The 14,794-nt window shown below is 44.2% G+C and overlaps 1 protein-coding gene across 4 annotated transcripts; it reads left to right on the top strand.

Moving 5' to 3' along the window:
- The first annotated feature begins 244 nt into the window (after nucleotides 1-244).
- On the top strand, nucleotides 245-14,755 carry ezh2 (enhancer of zeste 2 polycomb repressive complex 2 subunit). Of its 4 annotated transcripts, none has more exons than XM_020712373.3 (20): nucleotides 245-658; nucleotides 2,612-2,750; nucleotides 2,917-2,961; nucleotides 3,157-3,282; nucleotides 3,368-3,487; nucleotides 3,573-3,693; nucleotides 5,011-5,187; nucleotides 6,407-6,512; nucleotides 7,660-7,823; nucleotides 7,908-8,005; nucleotides 8,082-8,325; nucleotides 9,489-9,655; nucleotides 10,841-10,976; nucleotides 12,010-12,135; nucleotides 12,212-12,390; nucleotides 12,459-12,554; nucleotides 13,033-13,114; nucleotides 13,182-13,262; nucleotides 13,337-13,421; nucleotides 13,615-14,755. In XM_020712373.3, exons 2-20 carry the CDS (start codon nucleotides 2,637-2,639, stop codon nucleotides 13,673-13,675), a joined length of 2,328 nt encoding a protein of 775 aa, XP_020568032.2. In that variant the 5' UTR covers nucleotides 245-658; nucleotides 2,612-2,636; the 3' UTR covers nucleotides 13,676-14,755.
- Nucleotides 14,756-14,794: the final 39 nt, after the last annotated feature.

The following is a 14,794-nucleotide window of genomic DNA, read 5'->3' as shown; positions in this document are numbered from 1 at the left end:
AACTTGTATTATAAATCTGTTGTGCTGTTTGTGCTAAACGTTTGTGCTTTATGTAACTGTTGTTTTATATTTTATTTCGTCAACAATTTGGAGAACAAAGAAAACCGGCGCACATGTCCCCACCGCAGGGCCCCAGCGATTCTCTGATTCTTATTGGTTATCAGTGTCGGGCCAGCTGACCTATCGTAAAAGGAGACACTGAAACGTCTAGGATAGACTTCTTTGATTGGTGCAAAGGGTTGGCGCCTCTTGAATCGATGCAAGCAAAGCGGGCGGAAAGAGAGACAGACAGGGAGCAGTTTGAACCGTGTTTGAGTGCAGGCGGAAATATAAAAATAACATCGTTGTTGTCAGGAGACAGATAATGTAACTGCTGGAAACTCAAATGAAAAAAAAAATATATAAAAACGGAATATTTAATTTAGATTCAAACGTAAAGTAAACGTTGTTTTTACCAAATTCGGTGACGTGAAGCCGGTTCTGGCGCTAAGTAAACCGCTCCGTCCCGCCTAGCTAACCGCTAGTTAGCCTACAAGCTAACATTACAGCTAGCAGTGACACGGAGCGGCTAATCTCCAACACAAAGGACGACTTTGCGTATCTCTACCGTTGCCATTCCGAATCTCTCCGTTGAATGAGGACTGAGCCTCCTGTACAGGTGAGGGCGGTTGTCACTGTGTCGAAATACAGCCCTTCCCTAGATCGGCCGAGTTTGTTCTCGGTTTGTGGATCTCCCCGTCTCTTTGTTAACCACCCGACTCGCTAGCTGAGCTCGCCAGGCTGTCGTGCCACATTTTGTATGGCTGTCAAAGAATAGACAGCTCCACTTACATCAGTTTTGTCATTTCTGATGAAGAAAAGTGCTGAAACATTTGCTCCCGGTGTTCTGAATTGATGAGTGTTCAAATGTAGGGAAACATGTCTATTTTTAACTTGAGTTACCGAGCTGTGCGGGCAGAGAAGCACGTTTTACGGAGCTAAACCGAAAGCCGGCTGATAAATGTGTTTCAAGAACCACTTGAGTCGTTTAGCAAGTTTCTTTTGTACAGAGGACAGGGTTACACACTTCAGCGACACAATGAAAATGTGGACAAACACCTGCTCGAAAGGATGCACGAACATTTCTATAATTTGACAACCAGTTTGTGTAATTCTTCCTGGTGGTGGCGATACTCATCTCATTTTATGAAGATGAGGATTGTCTTCAGGAAGTCATGAAAAGCTGTAGAGGATGTTGTGTGATCACCTAGTCTGTGCACCGACAATGAATAAAAAGAACACAGACCACACACACCTCACAACCTTTCAAGTTTAAAGTTCAGTTTTGTGAAATTGTTGATTAAACCTTTGATCATTTGAAACACCCACTCCATTGAAAAAGGTGTTTTTGGTGCTTTGAACATGTTCTTGTTGCATTTTCCTCACGAAGGAGGATAATTTAAACACAATTAACCATAAAACTGCACTTCTGAGTGTTTCTTCATTTAAATAGTTGTGTATCAGGTGCCGATGAGAAATGTCATTGGAAAAAGCTTGTAGGTGTGACATAGGTGCTACAGTAGGCAGGCCAAAGGCTTCCTGCTCCGCTCCATTCTGATGCATCCACCGTCAGATAGATAGATCCATGAACGTCTTTGTTTTCCTCGTCTGGGCTGACATCTGGATCTAAGCTGTACAGCTGGATAGCTCCAATGTTGCTTGCCATTTTTGTTGCACCGGTAATGTTAGTTTGGGGTTATGAGGGGCTGTAAGCTAACAGGCGACAGTAAACAGATGGATGATGGGAAGGCTTATTCCACACCAACAGTCCCGGCCACAACTTAAGAGCTGAATTTCTAAAAAAAAACTGCCGCTCTGCAGAAACTGTCCTAGAAAATGACTCGGGCATTTTGATTTTGGCAAAAAAAAATGAAAATAACCCATCATATTCATGACTAAAAGACCACTGGAAAGGCTTTGACAATCCATCAAAACAATAAAAGGCCTTTTTTTTTAAAGTGGGACTTAAAAATCTGCCTTTTTGTTTGGATAAAGTGTTGGTGAATACCAGGTTTATTGTTTTATTTCCAGGTTTTCGCCTTTTCCTTTTGATCAGAAAGTGCAAGTCTTTTTATTTCAGTTATGCCAACGTGTCATGGCGCTGCTGTTTGATGACAGGTGTCTGACACATCCGAGCTCTAGTGTGAGGTTTGAATCTGATTCACCGATCTGGCAGTAACTGCAGGGGCGGCAGATTGATCTCTATGCAAATGTTAAGACAAGATAAAGAGAAAACCATGAAAATCACCATAAACATTATTTTGACGAGTTAAAAACATTTAATTTACACCTCTGTCTTGTAGATCTTCCTTATTAAGAAACAGTAAGCAGAGAATAAACATTTAGAAAACTTGTAAATAAGCCTTTTATCTTCTTTGAGTGAAATCCTATGAGCTGGAATAGACTAGTTTTATTTTTTATTCTCAGGATTACAGTTGGGACGAAAAGAATCAGACAAAGCTGAAACTCGCAAGAATTTTAGCGAACGTCACCTCGCTATTTGACTTTGACCCTTCCTGCCTGAAAAGCTGATGGGATTAAATCTACACAGATTTTGTGTGTACTGTTGCAGGACTGTGTGTGGCTGCAGGCTGATCATGGGGACGGGGAAACGCTCAGACAAGGGTCCTGCCTGCTGGAAGAGGAGGGTAAAGTCTGAATACATGAGGCTTCGGCAGATGAAACGCTTTAGACGGGCAGACGAGGTCAAGGTTTGTACTCAAAGGTCTTCTTCATTTTGAAGCGGTCTTTATATTCATGTTAACACTGTTTCACGTTGATTATTTTTCTTCATTTTGTTGAAAAAATCTGTTATTCAAAAGTCCTGCAATAAAACTTTCGAGTTGAACAGTAATTAAAAATAATATTACTATCCAGATGGAGGGCGTTGGTGATCAGCATCTGACCTGCAGCTGGAAAATTGTAATGTTTTATTTAAATTATTTATATTTTGAATCATTGTGTGCGTTTCTAGATGAGTTTCAGACGCCTCAGTAGAGACGGCAAACAATTCTGTCTTATTGAATGATGTTGCGTGTTTTTGTTTCAGAAAGAAGCATCTTTGTGCAGCCAAGTCTCTTTCTGTGTTTTGAAAATTGAATTGGAACATTTTTCCAGGGAATGTTCAACTCGAACCGCCAAAAAATCATGGAGAGAACGGATATTCTGAACCAGGAGTGGAAGACCAGGCGGATCCAGCCCATTCACATCATGACTCCTGTCAGCTCTCGAGGGACTCGAGAGGTGAGGAGACGTTCTCTAACCTTGGAAAACGTGGAAAGTCTCCGGGATGATGGCAAACGACCTCTATGTTTTCTGCTGTGTCCAGTGCACAGTGGACAGCGGTTTCCCAGAGTTCTCCAGACAAGTCATCCCCCTGAAGACCCTGAACGCCGTGGCTTCGGTTCCTGTCATGTACTCGTGGTCGCCGCTGCAGCAGAACTTCATGGTCCGCCGCGGCTTCATGAGGAGTTTTTGTTTTTTGACCCAAACACAAACTGGGACAGTTAAACTTTGGTGCTCCTCTGCTTCAGGTGGAAGATGAGACGGTGCTGCATAACATTCCTTACATGGGGGATGAGATCCTGGACCAGGACGGGACTTTCATTGAAGAGCTCATCAAAAACTACGATGGCAAAGTCCATGGTGACAGAGGTGGGTCCATGATGGTTATCTGTAGAGCCTTAACAGGTTTTTGAGGATGGAGCAAAGACGATCTTACTTATAATCCTTAAATCCACGAAGAGTTTTCTAGAGAACACTGATGTCTTTCCTACTTAAACCAGAAATGAGAAAATATTAGAAATGTTAAAATTTTGTTTTCTGCTGTGCAAAATTTTGGTTTGCCCCAAAAACATTTTATTAGCCACAAAATGGTTTCTTTTTAGACGGATCAAGTTTAGTGTAGTTTTAAAAAAAAAAAAGAGGCAAAGATGCTACGCAGAAATTTTAGAGCCAACTTCGGAAAACCTTTTTTTAAATATTCATATCTTATGCAGCAAATTATAGAAGCATATTTCATTTAAAAAACGGGTGATCTTTGTTTCACTTCAATCACTTTTCCGTGATTTTTGTTCTAATATGTTTAAGAACTGCTAAAGCAAATAACTACAGGCTGACGGACCTGATCTGCTCATGACCTGCAAATGAAACATCCAAAGCCACAAAGTGTCATAGTATCCGTCTTGTTTATGTGCTCGTCACCATATCACCAGTCTGTTCTGTTCTTCCTACTTTATCCACAAAAACATTACAGAGAAAATGTTGGATGTGTGTCTATTGACCAGGATGAACTGTTTATTTGTGTCTGCGGTGATGCAGAAAACCAGTTACAGCCAGAGTTTGTCTTAATGTGAAGCAGCAGAACCCATAAAGTACAAGAAAACCTCTCCAACAAACAATAGCAGTGTCTCTGTAAATCACCATAATAATCTCAAAAACATCCCTAAAACTCATTATTGTTAAAACAAACTCCACAGAAATCGCTAACAACATTTCTCTTTGTCTCAGAGGTAACCAGCACCTTTTAGACGCATCCTTATCTCCTCGCTTTAGGACGACAACCTAAAAATAATTAGAGCTAATTCTAAAAAATAATATAGAGGAAAACAGGAAAAATAGAAAACAGAAGGGGAAAAAAAATCAGGAAAAATTATAGCGACATTGACAAAGTTGACCCCGCCCACAATGTGAGCGTCCAGCAGGTCATCCACAGACTTTACTGCTTTGTGTCCGTTGTTGTCGTCAGGATTGACTCACATTGATTCACAGTAGGGAGTACAAAGCAGACTGGTGACGTCATGACGAGAATGTAATACGCTTACATGGCAAACAAACCTGCAATAGGAAAAACAAAAACCAGATTGAAACACGTCCTGGTCTCATCAGAAGTCGGCCTTTCAGTCCCTTCAGCTCAAATGTCCTCACAATGTTTTTGTGATCCAAGCTGAGAAAAGGCGCCATGCTTTACAGAGTGTGGCTTCATCAACGATGAGATCTTTGTGGAGCTGGTTAACGCTCTGGTGCAGTACAGCGACAATGAGGACGATGAAGAGGATGAGGAGCAGGACTACAAGGTGGACAAGATGGATTTGTGTGACGGCAAAGACCACACAGAGGATCCCTGCAAAGATGGACATAGTAACGAGAGTGAGTCAGACTGTCTTCAGGTTACAACTCCATTTCCCTGCAGAATGATGCTTCTATGCAGCTTAGTTTACATGTAGAATACTCTCTGCAGGGAGGTAAAGCACATCTATGCACACTGCATCAATTTGGTGAAAATTAGGACCTTAATGGGATTTAAAACATTCCCTTTTTTTCCACTTTTTGTCTTGAAGAACACTTGGTCACGTTTCTCATCTTGCAGATTGATTTTCCAGATTGGTGTAAACTGTTTGAAACAAGTACTTCCATCTGTTTGCCGCTAAACGACCTGATAACCCTTCAGTTAGAAAGCAGCAGGTTAGGCTGGCCTTTGAAAATACCAGATCCAGAAAAAGGACTTTCAGAAAGGAGGACATTATTCTTTTTTTATTGTTAATCTGTAGAGTAAAAATGAACATGAAGGTCGTCTGGTGTTTTTAACCTGTAGAAACACTCAGCCATCCAACCAAAGAGGCTAAAAAATCCAGCACACCCACAGATCAAACCATGGTCAGAGTTAGTCAAAACTATTGAAATGCAGGTATTTTTTTCATCAACCAAAAAATTAATTTGTAGATATAGTGTAACATATTTATGCATCTTTTTATTTTTTTTGCCATAAAAAGGCTTTAGCTGCCGTGTTGACCGTAACTCTTCAACTTTTGACACAATTAATGTAATTTCAGTGGGTTCTGAAGAGGAGAAAAGCAGTCTGGGACTAATATGCAGCACTGCACAGCAGGGAAATGCTTCCACAATCAATGTCAATCAGCTGGTTGTGTCTCAGAGAAAGGCAGCTTTGCGCCGTTATTCCACACTTTACATTAGTAGCATAATAGTGCAAATTTGATAAGAAAAAGCGCTCTTCTCCGCATCAGATTCAGGTGAGCCTGAGTCATTTATGTGTCGCTGGTGACATCTCTGGTGTTAAAGGAGGAATTGGTTTCACGCAGTGAAATCTCTCTTTGAGCGGATGCCGATCATTTTCCTCACTGCAGTGAAGACAAAAGCTTCACTGATGAGTTTCAAAAAGCTGTTGTAAATACGTTTTACTCCGGTTTGTTGCACTGAGATGTCTGTACTCAACGGTCAGTTTCTCCCGCCTGCTTTTGTGTGCTCATGCTAGAGATGAGAAGCATGTAAATATAAACACTCCATACAAACTGTTCTCCTTCATGGGTTTATTGTTTTGTGGACTAAAGTGTGTGTTTGTGATCTTCAGGCCGAGCCAACAGTGACGGCAGCAAGAAGTTTCCCTCAGACAAGATTTTTGAAGCCATCTCCTCCATGTTTCCTGACAAAGGCTCCCTGGAGGAGCTCAAAGAGAAGTATGTAGAGCTTTATGTTTCAACCTGTCAGAGGAGCCGCTAGCTTTCCTCCTGCAGATGTCTGAATTTAAGAGCTAAAATCGGAAGGTTTATATGTTGTTTTGATACACGACTGTAGCTTTCAAAAGTTCTGCATCAAAAACAATGACAGACATCTTCAAGGCTCTACGAGGCCAATAGAAAAGCACAAAGCCAAATATTTAACATCTACAAATATTTCTGACATTTTCAGAGAGCTTCATATTAAATGTGAAGAAATTCTTGAGTGACAAACGTTCTGCAGGTTTTTAGACCTCCTTGTTCATTTCAGACGTCCTCTAGGTAATAATGCTAGATTCATATCAATATTGGAAAATGTTTCAGTATATTGCCCAAACAGCCCCCATGAAGAAATGTGGAGCAATCTGCAGCTTTTGATTCCAGTTAATTAAAAAATGATTCCTTAGATTTTAAACAGAATAATGGTTCATTCCGCCAGTCCAGTTTTCACCAATCCACATCCAAATGCTTTAACTGCATCGATGAAAAACAAACGTCCTGTTACAGAAACCAACACATTTGAGAAAATCTGTTCTGAGCATTTTGCCAGCATCACTAGTAAAGACTACAAACTTTAGGAAAAGGAAATTTGAAGTTTAGGCCAAAAAGACTGATGTCCATCCATTTACAGCTTTATAATCTGTTCTCAGCTCAAACAATGCAGAGAAGCTTCAGGCCAGCAGGACAGAGGCTTTTAACCAGCAACACCTAAATAATGCGCTTTTTGACAAAACGTGACTGTTTGGCTGAGAAAGCGACTTTTCATTCTGGTTTGCACTGATACAGCAGCTATAGCTGTCCTCTAAAACAGAATCAGCTGATGTATGTTGATTATGTAAGCGCTTCACTACTGCTTTTTACTGGAATCACGTTAATTGCGTCAATGGTTGAACAGTTATGGTAGTCGAAAGAATGTAAACTGGAGCTAAAGGTTCGGTGTAGAAGAATGTCCCTTTACAGTCCCGTGGGCAGGTCCTTATTATTTTATGTAAATATGATGTTGGAGTCAGAGAACGTCCTGGTGCATTTGCTGTTTTATGCATGGATTTCCTGTTGATGACAGAAGCAGTGGAGCGACTTTGGCTCAGGCTGCCTGTTTGTGTTTCAGGTACAAAGAGCTGACAGAGCAGCAGCTGCCCGGCGCTCTGCCGCCCGAATGCACGCCCAACATCGACGGGCCGAACGCTCGCTCCGTGCAGCGCGAACAGAGCCTGCACTCCTTCCACACACTGTTCTGCAGACGCTGCTTCAAATACGACTGCTTCCTGCACCGTGAGTGCTCACGGAGGCCTCACAGCCTCAAACGTCTGCATGACTCGGTGTTTGAAGGTTAAGCCACGCCTTTCCCTCTTTCAGCTTTTCATGCAACTCCAAACACATATAAGCGCAAGAACCTGGAGAACCTGGTGGAGAGTAAGCCCTGCGGCATCGACTGCTACATGTATCTTGTTCAGGTGAGTTTTCAATGTTGCTGTCTGACTTTTTGAAAGGAGGAACAAGTGGGCTGAAACTTTGAACTGCGTCCCCCAGGACGGGATGTTTCGGGAGTTTCCTGCTGGTGTTGTTGCAGAGCGGGCCAAGACGCCGTCCAAACGCTCTGTGGGTCGTCGCCGCGGACGGCAGCCCAACAGCAACAGCAGCTCTCGACCCAGCACCCCCACCATTTCCTCAGAAACCAAAGACGCCGACAGCGACCGCGAGGACGGCAAGGAAGACGAGCGAGACAACGATAAGGACGATGAAGACAAGAAGGACGAGACCACCAGCAGCTCAGGTACTTCACCACAGGCTGTGGCTTTCCTGATACTTTCACTGTTCCCTTTGTGAGCTGATGAGAAATCTTACAGAGAATGTTTTCAAGAACTCCAACACTGTTCAACCTTTGTGTTTGGATGAACGTTTGACCTTCATTACTGAACGCAGCTTCTCTGTCAGCTCCAGAGTCATCCTCAATGACAGAGTCTCTGCTGCACTTGGAAAACATTTCCACAACCGAAAGAAAACCAAAAACGGACAGTCGTGACGTGAGAAAGAGCAGCAGTGTAGAGCAGGGGTCTGCCACCTGAGGCTGTGGAGTCACATGTAGCTCTTTATCCCTCCAGCGTGGCTCCATGAATAAATAATAATACGTCTGTTAGTCAACTTTGTCCTTCATGTTCAGATTTTTCAACTGGTGAACTTACATTGGTTGAACTATCCTTTTTTTTAAGTACATCAACATCAAGAGGCATTGAGAGCTTGACCTTTTCTCCAAAATGCACACGTGTCAGACATGAGCAAAATGATGATCTATGGTCAGAGTGGGTCATTACTAGAATAAGATTAAAGCTCATATTCTCATATTTTATATCTAGTTGCTGTTCAGAGGCAAAGTTCTTCAAGTAAAATTGGAACTTAATCTGCTGCAGCAGGAGGATCTTATTTGACACAGGATGTGCTTTATTTTGAAAGGAACTTGTATGTGCTCCTGTCAAAACTAACGGAACAGAAATATAACACTGTTCTAATTGGATAATTGTAAGTATTTATAAGCTACATTTTTGTAAATGCATGTCCGAAGGGACAGAGAAACATCAATTAAGTGTATTTTCTAAACAGTGAGGTGGACTTTGCAGCTTTCGTTGGGTTTTGCTCTGTCAGAAACTGGACCAAATGGGTCTTTTAGTGTGAAAGGTTTCATCCTCCTGGTGTAGAGGGAAGAGCAGTCGCCATGAAAACGCCTTTTGAAAACCAAGTCAGACCAGACTTCACACAAAAACGACAGCACTCCACTCTATAGCCGTCTACTGTCAGCTCCCTTAGAGGAAACACCCTTTACATATTCTCATCTCATATGAGCTGTAACTGCCTTTAACACAAAAATGGAATATTGATTACCCAGAATGCCTCTTCAGTGCAGTCACACGGTTGTAAGGATTGCTGTTTGGATGTGTTCAGAGGGGAACTCGCGCTGCCAGACTCCGGTGAAGATGAAGCTGACGGGTGAAGCAGAGGCGGTGGAGTGGAGCGGCGCTGAAGCGTCTCTGTTCAGGGTTCTCATCGGGACGTACTACGATAACTTCTGCGCCATCGCGCGCCTCATTGGCACCAAGACCTGCAGACAGGTGAGCTGTGATGCACAGTGAACACGGGTCAGAAAGAGATGCACTTTCTGATTACGTTATGGCTTTTTGTGTGTTTTTATACCCAAAAATGAGATGGGATTTATGGCTCTTTTTAGGGAGCCAAATCTTTAGGATCAGTTCATTTAAAAGAGCCGTTCAAAACAGTGGCTCATTTGGCTCTTTTTTAAATGTACCGTATTCCTTTTTGAAGAAGCCAGCCGGGAGTTTATTCATTTCATCCTGGGAATAATCCCAGGGAGGGTTGATGGGCTGAGATCTGGATCAGAATCATTCAAATACAGATTTCTCACCAACAATTGAGTTCAAATTATTTTTGAAAGCTCAATTATAGCTTCATTTGACATGTGTGCAAAAGATGTCTGATATGGATTCAATGTAAACATTCCACTTCTATATCCCTGTAAGTTGATGCTGAGATCACCATTTCCCCCTTGTATAAAGAGTGGACCATGAATTCATGCAACAGGTCCAGTTTCTTACTGACAAGACTGAGTTAGAGCTGCAAAATCTCACTACTCTATTTATAAAAATGCAACAGCAGTTCCTTTCAAAATAAAATACTGTGTCAGTGAACTCCTCTTGATGCAGCAGATGGAGTTGCAGTCGTCATTATAATGCAGTTCTTTGCTTCTGAACAGAAGCTAAAAGTTCTGCTGTGTAGCAGAAGATAGGAACGTTTGTTTTCAAGCTTATTCTAATAATAAACACTTCTGACAATAGATTTTTTCTTCATTTAACTGAATCATGTGACGTTGGCGTGTGCATTGTGGAGGGTTGATAAAACACACAAGGCCTCTTAATTTACAAAAAGTAACGAACAAAACCATTATTGATACACAATAACAAACTAACTTTGAAGCTCCAACAGAAACAGGAGAACTCTAAAAATCCAGAAAGACGACTGAGCCCCCCCCCCTGCACGTGTTTCATCAGCTCACGTAAAATGTACATCTAAAATAAGAGTTTTTGTGAGCATTTATGTGAAAGGAAGGGAAAAAAGAAGGGCTTCCAGTCGACCGCGACTCCATTCCCATCGTTTGTGTTAACGGGCCGTTCAATAGATTTGATTCGTTTGCCAACATCCAGTCTCCACACTCTACAGATCCTCCTGTTTTTTGTTGGTAACATGTTATCGCAACGTTTCCTTTTTCGTTTATGATGCAGGTTTATGAGTTCAGGGTCAAAGAGTCGGCCATCATCGCTCGAGCGCCTGCAGAAGACGAGGACACGCCCCCGAGGAAGAAGAAGAGGAAACACAGACTGTGGGCCACCCACTGCAGGAAGATCCAGCTGAAGAAAGGTCAGAGGTCATACGCGACTGCCAAACCTCCTCATCGCTCCTGAAGCATGGGTAACCACAGTACAGAGACTGTCCCAGTATGGCCAGCTTCAGCATCTACTGCAGGAGCTGCGTCTGAAGGACGGCCGCTGTCGGCGCTACGTCTGTCTCTCTGTGACCCGGTTTGACAATTTGCCCCCCCGCATTAGTCCAAGGAGGGAAGACGTAAAAACAAGAACAAAATTCTTGATACAAATAAGAAAAACTCCATAAAGTTCAGGGGAAGAACGATCAGATTCTCCTGCTTGTCGGTTTTGGACTCCACCCACTGATCACGTCATCAACACGCCACGGGCCAAAGCTGAGTCGCTGGTCGACGCGACACGTCTTCTTCACCAAAGTTCAGATATTTGAACTCTGGAACACCTAAAACACGCTGCTGCCAGACTGATGCGCTGCAGCCGAGCCTCAAACCACATCTCTGATCACGTCTGACTTCATGAAACTGGACGTCCCCGACCCCAATCAGCCGTACAGCCACGCCCCCCCACAGTCACAGTGAGGAGAAGCTCTTGGTCACTCCAACGAGGAGTCGCATCAGAGAAATGTAGCATCAGCATTAAGTCATGTCTAGATTATGTGTAGACAAATAAACAAATTTGAGATTTCAAGCGCGGCCTTTAACCTCTTGTTTGTGCTCGTGTAGATGGAATATATTTATATATTTTTTTGTGTAGATGGAATATTTAACAACCCAGTAAATACAGAAGTTGGCCTTTTACACTGACTAAAGAAGAAGTGCGCAGAACATTTCTAAACACGTCCTCTGCTGGGAAATTTTTCTACACGGGGTCCAGAGGATCCTGCTGATGACCCTGAACGGACATTTGCTGCGGGGGGGGGTTCTCGTTTGATCCTCATAGTTAATATCTTCCTACAAAAATGTCCTCTTTTTCTCCTCCTCTGTCGTATTTGAACCGAAGTCCCATTCTCATCATCCTCTGATCTACTTTAAAGTGGTCTTTTAGTTCTGATGATGCCTGTCCGTCCACAGATGGATCATCCAATCACGTGTACAACTACCAGCCATGTGACCACCCTCGGCAGCCCTGTGACTCCTCCTGTCCCTGCGTCACCGCCCAGAACTTCTGTGAGAAGTTCTGTCAGTGCAGCTCTGAGTGTAAGAAGGCCCAAACGCCTCCCTCTTTACGCCGCTTTCCATCGTGTTTGACAACAATACTTCATCCTGTCTGCAGGCCAGAACCGTTTCCCAGGTTGTCGGTGCAAAGCCCAGTGCAATACCAAGCAATGCCCGTGTTACCTGGCAGTGAGGGAGTGCGACCCGGACCTCTGTCTGACCTGCGGCGCTGCGGACCACTGGGACAGCAAGAACGTGTCCTGTAAGAACTGCTCCATCCAGAGAGGAGCCAAGAAGGTGAGTTCTGCCCCAAACGGGTCAAAGCCGTGGCCCCAAAGCAGCCGCTCACGCTCCCTCTGTTCCAGCACCTGCTGCTCGCCCCCTCAGACGTGGCCGGCTGGGGCATCTTCATCAAAGAGCCGGTGCAGAAGAACGAGTTCATCTCCGAGTACTGTGGAGAGGTGAGAGGACGTCAGGAGGCGGAGCCTTTCATTCACTGTTAGGAGAAATGCCAACATCTGAAGAAACGTCTGGTCGCTGAGCATCTGCTGACAGAACTGCTCAGACTGAGAAGTCTTTTTGATCTTAGATAAAGAAAGCAAAGTCAATGTTAGTAGTGAAGTGAATGAAAAAGCTTTTGGAGGAGAAACATGACATCCCTGTCTTTTCTGAGGATTTTTTTATTTGACAGAAAATCCAGTGCTAGATTAAATTACAGGGAAAAAGCCTTGTGTATAGGAAATCCTAAATTCATCTTCTTAACCGTTTTGTCCCTTTCGGGGTCGCGGGCGAAGGCAGGGGACATCCTGGACAGGTCGCCACAGATCACTCACCCATGCACCCTTAGGGGCAATTTAGAGGAACCAATGAACCAATGGAGCAAGGTTTTAAAACCATCATCACCTGCAGCACAGGCTGACCTCTGACCCCTGTCTGCAGATCATCTCGCAGGACGAGGCAGACCGCAGAGGGAAGGTCTACGACAAATACATGTGCAGCTTCCTCTTCAACCTCAATAACGGTGAGACGGGTCCCAGAGCAGCCAAAGGTCCAGTGCGGCTCCAGCCTTAAACCCTTTTTCTCTGCAGATTTCGTGGTTGATGCCACAAGGAAAGGAAACAAGATCCGCTTCGCCAACCACTCGGTCAACCCCAACTGCTATGCAAAGGGTAAGGGGGCGAGACTGTTAGCGACCGTCACTGGCTTCAGGCTCTTTTGTGAGGCCCTCTTCTGCTGTCTGCAGTGATGATGGTGAACGGGGATCACCGAATCGGCATCTTTGCCAAGAGAGCCATCCAGACCGGAGAGGAGCTCTTCTTTGACTACAGGTCAGTCCAACACCTCCAGTTCTCACCTGCAGCTCCACTATAATCGTTAGACACAAACAGATCAGCGTTTCCTGTTTTGGTGAGACGTAGTTTCAGAAGAACTTAGTCTTCCAAACATCAACCAGATGTGTCCTCGAGTTCCCGTCAGGTAAAGCTGGGAGACTGATGCTGTTTGTGGACGTCTTCTGTGCAGGTACAGCCAGGCGGACGCCCTGAAGTACGTGGGGATCGAGCGCGAGATGGAGATCGCCTGATCCCGACCTCTACCTCTGTGGCTCTGCAACACAAAGAAGGCCTTAACAACAAAGCAACACAATAACTTCAGGAAAACCAGGCTGCTTCTCCAAACTCCGCTCTTCAGGAAAACTGGGAATATTTGGACTCTGTGTTTCATCATTTTCCTCTTAAAACCCCTCTCCTCTGGGACTGCTGGACTGGTGAATGTTCCCTCCTGTGAGGCCTTGCCTCACGGCGTAAACATCCCCCAAATATTGGCACAGGAAAGACAAACTCCTCTTCAGGGACCGAAGTCCTCCAGCAGAACCGTTTGCCCTCTTTCTTCTTCTCAGATCCGGACCGACCTCCTTCAGGTGCTAGAACCAGCACACGCTCCAGCGCCGCTGCTCGTTCAAACCAAACAGGAGCTGAAGCAGTTCTGTCATGTTCCTCTGATGCTTTGATTGTCCATCTGTCCCCACATTGGTACTGACACTGCGTTCAGTTGGAATCAGATTATTGGTGCTGGTTCTCCGCTCTGGAACCAGATCCAGCAGGGGAAAAGAACCTGCTGGAGTGTAACAGATCGGAATCCTAAACTGATTCACATCAGGAGTCTGTTGATTGACAATCCAGTTTCTCTCCATCTTCCAGATGATGAAAGGTTTGATGGGAAAAAGCCGGCATGTCCCTGTCTGCTGTGCCTCGTCTCATGAACAATCACCGTGTCACCTGGACTCCACCCCCCCTCGGTGCTTAGACCAGCTCACTGCCTCTTCAAGATGTCAGCCGGGGGCTTCAGAGCATTCCTCTTCTCTGCTCTCTGGTGCTTGTAGACCCTCTGAACCCTGACCTCTCAGCAGCACCAGCTTCATTCTCCTGCTGAGAAACGTCTTTCTTCTTCTGCACCTGTAATTTATGGACTCGGTGGTGGGAGACTTCAGGGCTTCACGTGGTGCTTCTTCACCGGCAGGATTTCTGTGTTCCTCCTTTTCCTGTCCGGTTGGTTCTCCGTGATCGTTCTTCAGATTGGTTGTCCGGTCACATAGGTGCTGATTACTGTTTACAGGGATTTGTTTGTTCAAAGTGATGCAGAATAAAATATTGTGAAACGTTGAGATTCTGGCTTTTGCTGTTTCAAGGTCAAATGCTCCTGA

The sequence above is a fragment of the Oryzias latipes genome, chromosome 20, assembly GCF_053564925.1.
Source record: "Oryzias latipes strain Hd-rR chromosome 20, Olatipes_Hd-rR_3.1".
In the NCBI taxonomy this organism is placed as follows: domain Eukaryota; kingdom Metazoa; phylum Chordata; class Actinopteri; order Beloniformes; family Adrianichthyidae; genus Oryzias; species Oryzias latipes.
Note: the sequence above shows the minus strand (reverse complement) of the source record. Positions and strands in the feature narration are given on the sequence as shown.

Excerpts from the sequence above, each read along its gene's own strand:
- ezh2 (XM_020712373.3), top strand. The coding sequence starts at position 2,637 with ATGGGGACGGGGAAACGCTCAGACAAGGGTCCTGCCTGCTGGAAGAGG. Across the intron at positions 2,962-3,156 it reads TGACCTGCAGCTGGAAAATT|GGAATGTTCAACTCGAACCG; the intron begins GTAATGTTTTAT and ends ACATTTTTCCAG. Across the intron at positions 3,488-3,572 it reads CGCTGCAGCAGAACTTCATG|GTGGAAGATGAGACGGTGCT; the intron begins GTCCGCCGCGGC and ends CCTCTGCTTCAG.